We start from the raw sequence: 11,594 nt of genomic DNA, 5'->3' as shown, positions 1-11,594 counted from the left end.
TTGAATTCTGGTGTCTAGAGGTTGCTTTACAGAGTTTCTCAGGACTCAGGTCTGCTGTTGTATTTTTATAACAATAGTTTGTGTGTTTTGGCAGTTGAGGTAAATTACATCATTTTACTCTTTCCACATTTTATTTACCTCATTTCCTTTTCTAAAAATACACAAAAGATGACTATTCAGTGTATAAGGCACACTTGATACAAGTCTGAAATCAGATGCAGAAAAGCCAGCACCCCCTTGTCCTCCACTTCATTTAAAACACATCGCCCACATCACGCCCCACGAATAGATGCTGCTTGTGAAAGGCCGAGGTAGGAACAGCCCCAGGCTGCTCTGGAGAAGCAAAGGAAGGAAGAGGGAAAGCAGGAAAGGAGAGGGGGCCTTCAGCTTCCTCTTCGGGAGGAAGGCTGTGCCGGTGGGAGGAACCAGGCTGTCAGCCCTGCCGTGCTCTGGGCAGCTGCCCGAAGAGCAGCTCCTCGCTGTCTTCTGCAGTTGACTCCGGTCTATCTTGGATGGTTTCTAATATATTGTGTGCCCATACTGTAAGGGTTTATGTGCATATTTGAACCTCCGCCACCTGTTTGCAGACTGAATACGGATCTCTTCCAAGCTGGTTGCCATCCTCCTCTTCTGGAGGTTTGTGCTCTGCCACGGACGTGGAGCTCCGGCACGTGGGTGCTCGTCTCTGCTCTAGCACAGACCAGCAACAAAGGCGTTTTGAGCTAAGCTGGCTGACTTTGCCTGAGAGTTGTGGAGGGATTATCTTTTTCCTGCTCCTGAAGAACCTGGAAAAGGATTTTTTGGCCTCAACCTGAACTTCAACCCTTCCCCAGGACCCTCAAAAGCTGGATAGCTGCAGCTAGCATACCTGGGTGAAGAGTGGCTGTGCAGAGAGCACGAAATACAGCCTGAAGTCTGCCTTGCCATCACTCCAGTGATGCTCTTTTTAGGATCTGTATATAAAGTCATGGCCAAACTCCATAAACAGCCCATGTCTTCAGTGGGGTCTCCCAGAAGAATGCTGCAATGGGCTAGACCAGAAGTTCACTTAGTCTGGCATTGTACTGTTCATCCTAAATAATAAATGTTACTCACTCTGGCGGTTTGTACAGATTAAAATCAATGACAGATCTCAGCAGAGAGGCAAAGTACCTCTTAAAACATTAATATTCCTCCTTTGCTATAAAGGGATTTTGCAGAGTGCTATGGTCAGTGCTGTAGTCTCCCTTCCATGTGAGGGGAAAAAAAATATAAATTCAGTGGTTATTCTCAAGAGATCTTTAACCCAATCTGTTTTAGATATTTATCCCCTAGGCTTTAGATACTTGCTTAACAAGAAGCTGATATCCAAAAAGTGTTTTGGGGCTAGGAATGCAAGGTTATATTACAGACTGCCAAGCCTCCAGGAAGTGCACTGATGGACTGTGCTGCGATGCATTTCACTTCTAGTTCTGAATTGTGCCAAGGAAGGTGAAAGGACTTCATGAAGTCCTGCTTCAAGTTCTGCTCCATGCCATGGACTAACGTGGGTTTTCTCACCAACCCTGACACCTAGAAGGCAGCCCTGCAGCCTCCCTCTCTGTGCTCAAGGTTCATGCTCCAGGGACGACACCGTGGCCTTGCACATGAGTGTTAGGAAAGCTCCCAAAAGGGCTGTCTGCAGCCGGGGCACTGCTGCTTTGCTGGCAGGCAGGACATGCAATTGTTTGATGTCGGTCTGGATCTGTCCTGAACTTAGTTCTGTGTTTGTGCTGCTACCTTGGCTGAAGGGTGGGAGTTCCTTTATGGCTTGCTGCGAGACCCCAGGCACACCCCACCTGCAGGTTCCTCCCTCTGTGCTCCGTTTGCCTGGTCTCTCTGCTGTTGAAGGCAAGAGACCTTCTGGGTTTGTGGGACACCTGCCCCATGGGGTCCTGGTCCAGGCTGGTGTCTTGGGGTCATGTACAAGCCAGGAGGGGTGTGTGGCTTAAGGTCTTCTTGTTGCCTTCATCACATCAGATCTCTGCCATCACTTGTTCTCTGTGCACACTTGGTTCAGCAGTTGCACCATTTTCTGCAAGCCTTTGATTTCATTATAATGCAGCTATAAAACAGATGAAGGGTACTTATTCCAGCTACTATAAATATCGGCTGACCTTCTTTCTTCAAAGGAAGCTCACTCCTGTCTCTAGACTTTGATTTAGGATTATTTGTGGAAGGCAAATGGATGCATACATCACATCATTAGGGGAAATTACATTGATATTTTGAAGTATTGCATGCGGGAGGGTAGGGATGGTGAACTTCAATGGCAGAAATGAGTAGTGTTGGAATTTCTTGTGATACGGAGCAATCTCTGTGGGAGGCTGCACGCATATTCGGCAGGATGGAGCCCACTGGGGTTGGGGGCTGATAGCTGGAAGTTGGGCAGGGATGAGACTGGTGGTATAGCGATACAGCTAGAAGTAGCTAAAATCAGCTGCTCGGAGTTTCTGTGGATAAATACCATGCGACTGTGCAAGAAGTGTGAGGTGCTGTGAGTGAAGCAGGTGCAACGAACCTGCAAGGTGTATGGCAGAAGGCTTTGGAGGGTGATGTGCAAAAACGAGAGGGACAAAGCTGCTGGGGTATCAGCCCCGAGTCTGGACTGCTTGGAGCAGGAGGGAGCAGGATATTGCCACAGTCATGGCAAGAGGAAACGCACCTGGGAGCATCTTCACATCTTCTGAGTGCAGACCAGGACCCCCAAGGAAGAGAAGGAAGAAGACCCCCAAGAAGTCTTTGCTGGCCTGGGAAGGATGCTGTAAAGCTGAGTTCTGTGAGTGCAGATGGGGATACAGGCAAAACATGTAAGCAAGCCGAGCTTTTTATTCCTCTGTTTTAGCCAGGCACCGGGTAGCTGGGGACTGTAATCTGAAAATGTGGCACACGGGAAGGTGTGGCCTTGCTGGGGCTGATCACTTGTTTCTTACCAGAGGAGTCTAAGGCAAACCGATCATGGTGACCTGGGAGGATTTCAGTCCTGTGAATTATTAACTGAACTGCCAAGGATCTGTGAAACTTTGGGAAGGGTACCAGCCTGCTCCTTCGTGACGATCGGAGCCTTAGGGTGCATTTCCTCACCCTAAATGCTGCAATGGTTTGTTTGGGGGAATAGATGGGACTTGCCATGGTGCTGCTCGTTCCCAAGGGACACCGGACCGGTGGTGCGTTTACCAGCACCCTCGGTTTCTCGACCAGCCCCGAGGCGGCGGCTGCTGCTGCTGCTCCCCCCTCGGCTCCGGGCACCAACCCACCGCAGGCAGCGAGAAAGCAGGGTTTGTAGCACCCCAGCGCGGCTGTTCCCGAGCTCAGCCCATTGTTCCCCGCCGCAGCCGGGTGACAAAGGGCTGCCACAGCCCCTGGAGCCCAGCGCCCCCCTCCCGCTGTCCCCGGGCCCCCTGCGCCCCCCGGGGATGCTCCGCCCGGCCGGGGGCGCGCAGGGCGGGGGGAGCCGCGGCCGGTCCCGGAGCCCCCCCGGGGCTCTCCGGGAGGGGAGAGGGGGCCGAGGGGGCCGGGAAGCGGCTGTGCCCCCACCCCCGGGCGGGGGGGGCCGGCGCTAAGCCCAGCCCAGCCCAGGCGCCGCAGGGAGGGCGGCCCGGGCGGGGATGCGGGGCCGGGCTGGGCTCCGCCGGCCGCCCCCCGTGTGGTGCTGAGCCCCGCCGGAGCCAAGGTAAGGGGGGCCGGGGGACGAGGGGACACGGGGTGGGTGGGGGGCTTCTCGGTGCTCCCTCAGCCCCCCCCCCCCGAGCTCGGGTTGGGGGTCCCCGCGGTGCGGGGGGCGCTGCTGGATGCTCTCTGCCTGCCGCAGGGTGTGCGGAGGGGGGACCCGCTGCTGCCCTCGCCTTGGCGGTGCCAAGCCTGCCGGCCGGGGCTGGCCCCGCACATGGCTGCGGACGGACGGACGGACGGACGGACGGGCGGACAGCAGGGCGCCGGTGCCGGCCCCAGGCCGAGCAGAGGAAGCCTTACAGCGCTTCCTCCGCTTTTGTTGCCCGCGTTCGCCTTCCCGGCTTCGCCTGGCTTCCTCCCGGCTCCCAGAATAGCAGCCGGCATTGCCGCCTTCCCCGCATTGTTCTCGGGGGGCTTCCTCTCGCCTCGCTCTTCCTCCGGCCCCGGCCAGCAGCGGGTTCGCAGCGCCCGGACCTGCCGGCGCGCTGCTGGGGTCCTGCCCTGCCTCCCGGGGCAGCTTCTCCCCGTCCCTCCGCGTGAAGCCTGGCGGCCGTGCCCCGGTTCCATCCCCGTTCCCGGCGGGAGGTTCAAACTGCACCCAAATCAACTTTTTTAGAAGCTGCCGCGTGGCCAGGGCGTGATTTCGGGTGGCCTCTGCGGCACTTTGCGTCGGCTGGGGTGATGCTAGGCACTGCGCCCCTAAGCCAGGCTTCCCAACCCAGCTGTAAATGATGGGAAATAACTCAATGCTTTAATTTTGACCAGGGAGCTCCCTGTTTTCATATGTGGGAGTAGGCGGCCCTCAGCTGTGTTGGGTGGATGTAGCGGGGGACTTGAATTGAACACGTTGATCCCAGGCAGGGGACGTGAGCGTGCCCACGGTGGCCGGAGGAGGAGGTCCAGGGAGAAGCTGGGTCAGGAGCTCGGGTCTGAAGCACCCCATCCCCACCTCCTGCAGCGTGCTGGTGTTACCCAGACCCGTTTGGAGGTGTTGGTGGGTCTGTGCTGGGCCAGAGGGCGGCCAGTAGCTGCTGTCTGCAGGACTGGGCTGCTTACGGGGCTTTGTTCTGTAAGCTCTTCCTTAGGGTTTTACCTCATGGGAAGCAAAGAGCAGCTGAGCTCGTTCTTGTAACTTTTGCAGGATTCCCAGCAGTGAAGTGGCCTTTAATCGGGTCTTACGTGGCTACAGCTTGGGAGGTCTTTGAGCAGCAGGAGGGCGCTGGCTGGAGAGCTGCTCTGTGGGCTGGGGAGACTGCAGGGCTTCCCTTAGGGCTGCTTCATGCAGAGGTGGGGACGTGTCTAGGAACAGCTACCTGCTTTCATTTGTGGTCTCACTCTCTTGAATGATTCCTTGAAGATTTTTAAGAGCTGCTTCTGCAGGAGTCAGCAGCGCTTGCCTTAAAGATTTATCTTCCCTGCAACTGAGTGGGTTTCCAGGTTTGGTTTATCCCAAGATTTGTCTTCCTGATTTCCTTGGACTTCCGTGGGTGCAGCTGTGTCAGACTTGATCTCTTCACTTGGATTCTGATGTATTGAACATGTCAGAAAAACTTAGTATGAAAATGCACTTCAGTCCATTAGAAATGTCATCTTTGTCAAAAGGCAGCAGTTGTACAGAAACCTTTCAATCCATTAAGTGCTGGAATGCCGTAGCTTTGAAAACATGAATTCCTGAGGTCTGTCACGCAGGTGACCGTTTTCCTGTGGTTTGCTGTGAGGATGCTGGTTTTGTAGGTGCTGAAGCTGGGGTGTTTTCGGGCTAGTGAGACGAAATGCTCTCTGCCCAGTGGGGCTGTGGATGGGCACTCTGGGCACAGGCCAGCCTGCCCTTAGCTGCTGGTAATTAAAGCAGCGGAGGGGAAGAGAGACTCACTGCAGGGCTTACATAATTTTCAGAGATCTCTTGCACATTATCCTCTTTTCTTCCTCCAGTGCTCCTTAGCATCCACTGAATGGCAGAGGAGGGAAGGGGATGCAAGGAGCGGGGCAAACGGCATCCCCAGGCATCTGAGGCCTCTTCTTGTGCCAGTTGCACCTCCAGTGGAGACGGTGGCTCAGTGTCAGGCGCTTTTGCGAGCGGTAGTATAAATTAAAGCTGGGGGATGAGCAGGTTAGGAGGTTAATGAGATGTCTGAACTGAATTGATTTTCCATACGGACTGGCTATAATGTTTTGTTCACTTTCTCCCCATCCCTGGGATGCCGTGTTTCAGCAGTTAAAGGATGTAAGGAGCAGCAAAAGGGCTGGAGGCGTGGGGAGTTGTGGAGAACTGGAGAACATGGCTGGAAAACCTTGGTGTTCCTCCCTAGGTGTGCTGACACAACTTTGGCCAGAGTAAGGGAGCTCAGTTAGGGCCCTGTCTTCTCATCTCTGTGTTGTACAGGCTGGCTAGGAAGACCAGTGGAGGAGGAGCTGTGCTGTGATGGAAAAGGATCCCTGGGTCCCGAGCTGCCAGGCAGCATCCCAGCCAGGGCGGCACTGCGGCTCCGGTCAGCCGGTGGCGTGCCAAAGGGCACACCTCGAGTTCAGGCTACGTGGGAGCAAGGTGCAGCTCGTCCTGAGCTCCTTTGATATGAGGCCTCGTGCTTAAATCATGATTCAGACTTTTCCTCTTGGATTATACACCAAAAAATCTTAATTTATATTTAAGAAAAAAAGCCAGCTCTGTAAGAGGCTAGTAGCGGGCTTTAACTTGCTATTTTTCTAACTAGTACAAGTGAAACAGTTTCTGTGCTTAAAGGGGAAGCTGGAGTGAACGTAAGGGCTGCCTGCAGACGGCAGCTCTCACACAGCAGCACAATTCTTGTTTCAGGTTCCCGAGCAGCTGAGGACAGCTGTGGAGCACATGCACCCGCATGGCAGATGAAGGAGGATCGAGCTGCTCGGATCACCTCGTCACTGCAGGAAGGGCTGGTGGAAGGCAGGCGTAGGCTTGGCACCTCTGCATTTCTGATCGGACCTCAGATAAACCAGTGTGCGCCATTGCCACGAGGTTGGTCAATGCTTCAAACTCTGCTGAGATTGTGGTCAAGTCTAGGGCTGAGTGCACTAAGTAGGTCGCTGGGCATTATTGATAAATGAGCTACACCCTTATCTTGTGGACCTGGCCATCAGCGTTGTATGACAGCAGTTAGTTATGGGAACAGTTTCTTGGCTGGCTTAGAGCATGTATATCTATTTTTTAACAGGCTAAGCAGTTTGCATCCAATATAACGATGAAAAGCCACAAGGAAAGCTGCTGTTGTTTGGTTGCAGCCGTTTCGAAGCATTAAGCCTTCCTCTTGCCCCCAATCATAATGCATCAGTGCTTTCAGCAACTGTTAACAATTCTGTGGTTAAATGGTATAGCTTATAGAAAGCAGGCATTTTTTTCTTATGCTTTTTAAAAGCAACACAACAAACCACCAAAACGTGGCTCCTTCAGGATTGTAATTTTTGGAAAGCATAGATTGCACGTTGAATACATGCAGACTGTAATTTCAGCTAGCCCTTTGTTTTCGCTTAGCCTGTTTGCAGGGCTCTTCCCCAAAAGTTGGGGAAGGACGTGCTTTAGTGATGGCTTCTCGGCTTAGAGCCTGACCTGGTAGTTGGCCGCAGTACGCAGAGCAGACAAGTTTTAGGTTTTCTGCAGCTGTCACAACTTCAGCGCCAAGGAAAGGGACTTGAGTGCAAAGGAAGAAGGATGCTGAAGAGAAACGCACTTCTACCATGGTCACCTTGCTAGCTGTTGGCTGCTTTAACAAACCACTACAAAAGCTGTTGTCCAAGAGTTTATAAAGTTCCCTCAGACTTTCAAATGTCCAAAGCCCCGACACCAAGGTCCTTGCGTTCCTCTGCCAGTGCAGGAGGGGTCCCTGCTACGTGCTTCTGCTTCACAGCTGAATTTTTTCAAATGTGGTGAGTGCTGGGTGTGACCAGGGCGGCTATGGTCTAGTTGTGGTGCCGAAAGAATTAAGCCACTGCTTTGTTGGTCTTAAGGGCATGCGTGTGATCAGTTATTGCTGGTATCGATCAGGACTGACCGGTTGAAATCACCACAGCCTGCCTGGCCGTGTTCTGCTGTGTGCCCGTGCCTTTGCAGTGGGAAGTGGGTACCCCAAACCCTCTCTAATATGTGCGAGATGTGTACCCTACAGTTTTTCTAATGCTAACGTCTGGGCTATGCTTAGTTGCTTTGAAAGAGAATTCCATAGTCTGGTTAATCTCCGCATGTATGAATCTCTCATACAATTAATCCCTTATTTTTTCAGATCCTAGTGCATGAGGTGGTTTTAGAACCCAATCCATTTACCTTGTGTTGCGTTACAAACAATCTCCTTTTTCCCGAAAGCAGAGACAAAGCGAAAATGGACACTTCTGCATATTCTGTAGAGCAGTGGTTATTATTGCTCTGTGGTGTTTACAAAAAATATTTCAGAGAATTATCTTCTCCCCACAAACATTCCAAGAAAGATTACTTTCAAGGCTCATCAGTCTTGAAAAATTTTATAGGAAATCCAGTGATGAGAGAAAATCCAATGGTGAGATCGTGACCCTCTTGAAATTAACTGGAATTGTGAGGCCAAAATTTTGCCTGGAGTTTTACTTAAGAATTTCCTTGGAATACTGTTTGTGTGCTTTAGAGCTGTGGAATTGCACAGTTTTACTGAAATACCGCTTCCCATGTGTTCCAGCTTTACTCATAAATGATCCAGCTGATTTTTCCCCCCCTTGAAATGAGGCCTAATATGATTAGGAAACTCCTGTAGTATTTTGATTGATTTTAAATTGTAGATTAAATAACATCAGCAAATAGTTGGGCATCCTTTCTCCTTATTTCCCAAGAAGTCCTAGAAGGATTTGAGCTCATTACAAGCATCTTGGGGCAGAGACTGTTTTCTGTTGTTTAGAAACAAGCCTGAAAGCAATAATAATCACTGGATATTTTGGAGAGCACTTGACTCAGCCTGCCCTGGCCCACAGAGCACGGCAGAGGCGATGGCTGTGGTCAGGGCGTGCTGAGTATTTTCATATGGCAGCGCTTGATGTGCTCATCTCTTTGGTTTAAGGCTCGAGTAAGAGGTGGAGGAGGATGATGATGTGGTGGGAAGATGTAGGGGTGCATAGAGCAGGAGGCAAACTCGGGTTGGTGTGGGGCGAAGGAGCCCCCAAAGCCAGGAGGAGGAGGAGAGCAGCTCGGCGGGGCAGATCCAGACCTGGCTGGGCGCTGCACAAAAGGCAGCTGCCATCCATAATCTAGCCTCAGGCTGAGATCATAGCATATTGATGTATTTTATCTGACATAATACCTCTAGAGACACTGCAGTGCTAAATGCACGGGCTACAGGAACGCGGTTGCTGCATCAGTCCCAAGAATCTCGCTTGGCTCTTATGGAAAGCAGATGGACACGTGCTCAGGAGCTGTTGTGCAAGAAAGCTTGGTCTGAAGCAAAACTATAAAGAAAGCAATAATTAAAGGTAAAATGCCTTAAATATCAAAAGATTAAAAGAGATTAGACCTCGACGTGGTCTGTCACATTTGTCCCTGAAGGCAGTAAGGATGGAAACGTGTACCTGGAGCTTGGCAAGCATCTCCAAAATGCTGGTCCCCAATGTACGAGGGTAGCTACGGTTGTGTCACGATTTGGAGGTTTTCTCCTTACTTTGATTTAGTTGTAAGACAATTTCTCATTACTCTTTCTATTTTAATTTAGACTTATGTTGCTAGTTTACAAAGCAAACTAATAACCCCTCCAGAATGCAGATCTAGCAATTTAAGCGTATTTAATTCTGACACTGATTTTCCTCTTGTGCATAATGTGGAGGAAATATCTTTATTTGCAGGAATGGTGCCTAGGAGCAGAACCTGGCTGAAAGCAAATTCTAAACGACCAGAACTTTAATAATACTCTTTCGGTAAAGTGACTGCACCACATGTGAAACCTGTGTATGGAGCAAAAGGGTGAAACATGGGAACTTTAAAAGGATGTGCTGCAGTGGGAGTCTTTCCAACCTCTACCATATTACTTGCATAGCTTTACAGTAAAATACAACAGTTTTTAAACACTTGTTCCTCCCCCGATACCAAAAAAGCTTAGCATAGGGCTGATGGGTTCTAATGCTGTAGCCATTAAAATCCAGTTGGAGTTTATTGAAAGTGTGCTTGTCAGTGGAATGTAGAAGGAGAGATGTGTACCTGTTGTGTAGATAATGTACCGGAGTTTCTGGATACCTGGACTCAGTTTTCTTTGATCTTTCGAAATGAATGTTTAGGTAACGAACTGAACTTTTTTAACACTTGTCTCCACATTGAAAACGAATCTCACCTCCTGATTTAGCAGTCTCTGCTCTTGTGCAGAGGAAAAAGCTCAGAGAAGTGATGTTTCCTAATCATTTCTACAGCACAACCTGATCCTGCTTGCATGGGAGTCAGAAATGGGAAGCTCCAGGAGGTGTCTGTTTGGCAGCCTCGATGCTGATGCATTATCTGGCACGGAGCAAATGTTTATGTGCTTATCTGTCAGTATTTCCTAATGCTGACCATGTGAGTCTGCTGCTCTTGGCAAAGCGTAGCTCACTTTCCATGTTTTAGCCTTCATTGCACTTGCAAGTAAATCGCCATAAGGGTTGGATTTGAGGCTCTGCAGAGGAACCATCTAATAAGCTTTCTGTGGAACAGGAGGTGAACTGGAATTGAAATCTAACAAGTGAACGGGTCCCAGTTAACCTGCGACATCCGGGGGCGCCGGCAAGCTTGGCTTGACAGCTTTTTATAGGCAGTAGTGTGAAGCAGGTAAGGAAAGTGCCAAAGTGACGCTTCCAAAGTTTGTCGCTTTGAATTGATTATTGCTGGGGGAGGAGAATAAAACTGTGCTTTTCAGATCTGCCTGAGAGCAGATGTGGGGGGGAGCCAGGGGTGTGTGTTTGTGCTGGGGTTACCAGTGTGATCGAAGCTCCTGCCTTTCCCTTGCAAACCTTGCTTGTCTTTAAAAATCTTAGTGACCACTGCTTTATTACCGCTGACTTACAGGAGGACTTGTGATGTATGGCACCATTTGTTTTAATGGACCCTAGTGATAGGAATTCCTTGATTGTCCGCTCCCAGTCAAAGGGGGACGTGGGTTTGTGGTGGGATTAGAAGGGGAGAGGTCTCCAGCGTGAAAATAAACTGGAGAGAAAGGAAGGTCTTGCTGTGCTGCATGCCATGTAAGATATTCTTTGGTTTACTGTTAAATAGGTTTCATAAGAAAAGGTATTTGAAGAAGTCCATAGTTAAAAACTATTCAGCTCAATAAGCCCACCTCTAAGCCCGCTTTGGGGTTTACCGAAGGCGGCCTGCTGACCTGGGTGAGCCCGGCTGCTGGCTGGGCTCCTTCCCCTCCCAGCACTGGGCAGGTGAGTTCAGTAACTTTAACCGCTCATTCTCAGCCCGAACCCGATTCTTTAACCCTGTGCTAGTGGCTGGGATCGCTGGTGCAGTGCGTGAAGGTCTCCTCCTTCAGCAGCTGCACCCTATCACGGCGTCACGTGCCTGTTAGGGCACACTGCACCTCTTCTCCTTCCTGTAGGGGAAATCCTGTCCCCTTTTCCCATCTCTTCCACATGACTTGGCTGTAGCCTGGGGTGTGCAGCAGCTGAGATGCGGGATGTGTATTCAGCTACGTTCGAGTGCCATCGTCGCTTTCAACTACAGCGTAGCTGCGTGGGATCTCAGCGGCACCAGGAGCGAGGCTCCCTGTTTCCTCCGACAGTTGTCTCCAGCTCTGTCGTTTCAGTGCGGGGTGTCTGCTTGTGCTTTGTGGTAGACTGCCTGTCTGGCACTTCCTCTGCACGGTTGTAATTGTTGTTTTGACGTGCTAGTGCTGTTCTGTAGCCCTGTCCTCCTAAAATAAAACGTGGAAAAAAAGAAAGGCGAGAAAAGCTAA

General features: G+C 50.8%; 1 protein-coding gene across 3 annotated transcripts in view; it reads left to right on the top strand.

Annotated features, from left to right (window-relative positions):
- The first annotated feature begins 2,392 nt into the window (after nt 1-2,392).
- The window catches only part of FRMD4B (FERM domain containing 4B), a 114,877-nt gene continuing 105,675 nt past the window's right edge, over nt 2,393-11,594 (top strand). Inside the window, exon 1 of one of the 3 annotated variants that reach the window (XM_040568475.1) lies at nt 2,393-2,828. In XM_040568475.1, coding sequence (XP_040424409.1) covers nt 2,808-2,828 — 21 coding nt within the window. In that variant the 5' untranslated portion in view covers nt 2,393-2,807. Of the gene's footprint in view, nt 2,829-6,507; nt 6,683-7,563; nt 7,588-11,594 lie in introns of those variants that run through there. The other 2 variants (XM_040568476.1, XM_040568479.1) reach the window with 2 other exon arrangements.

This window comes from Cygnus olor, chromosome 10, assembly GCF_009769625.2.
Source record: "Cygnus olor isolate bCygOlo1 chromosome 10, bCygOlo1.pri.v2, whole genome shotgun sequence".
NCBI classification, from domain to species: Eukaryota; Metazoa; Chordata; class Aves; order Anseriformes; family Anatidae; genus Cygnus; species Cygnus olor.
Note: the sequence above shows the minus strand (reverse complement) of the source record. Positions and strands in the feature narration are given on the sequence as shown.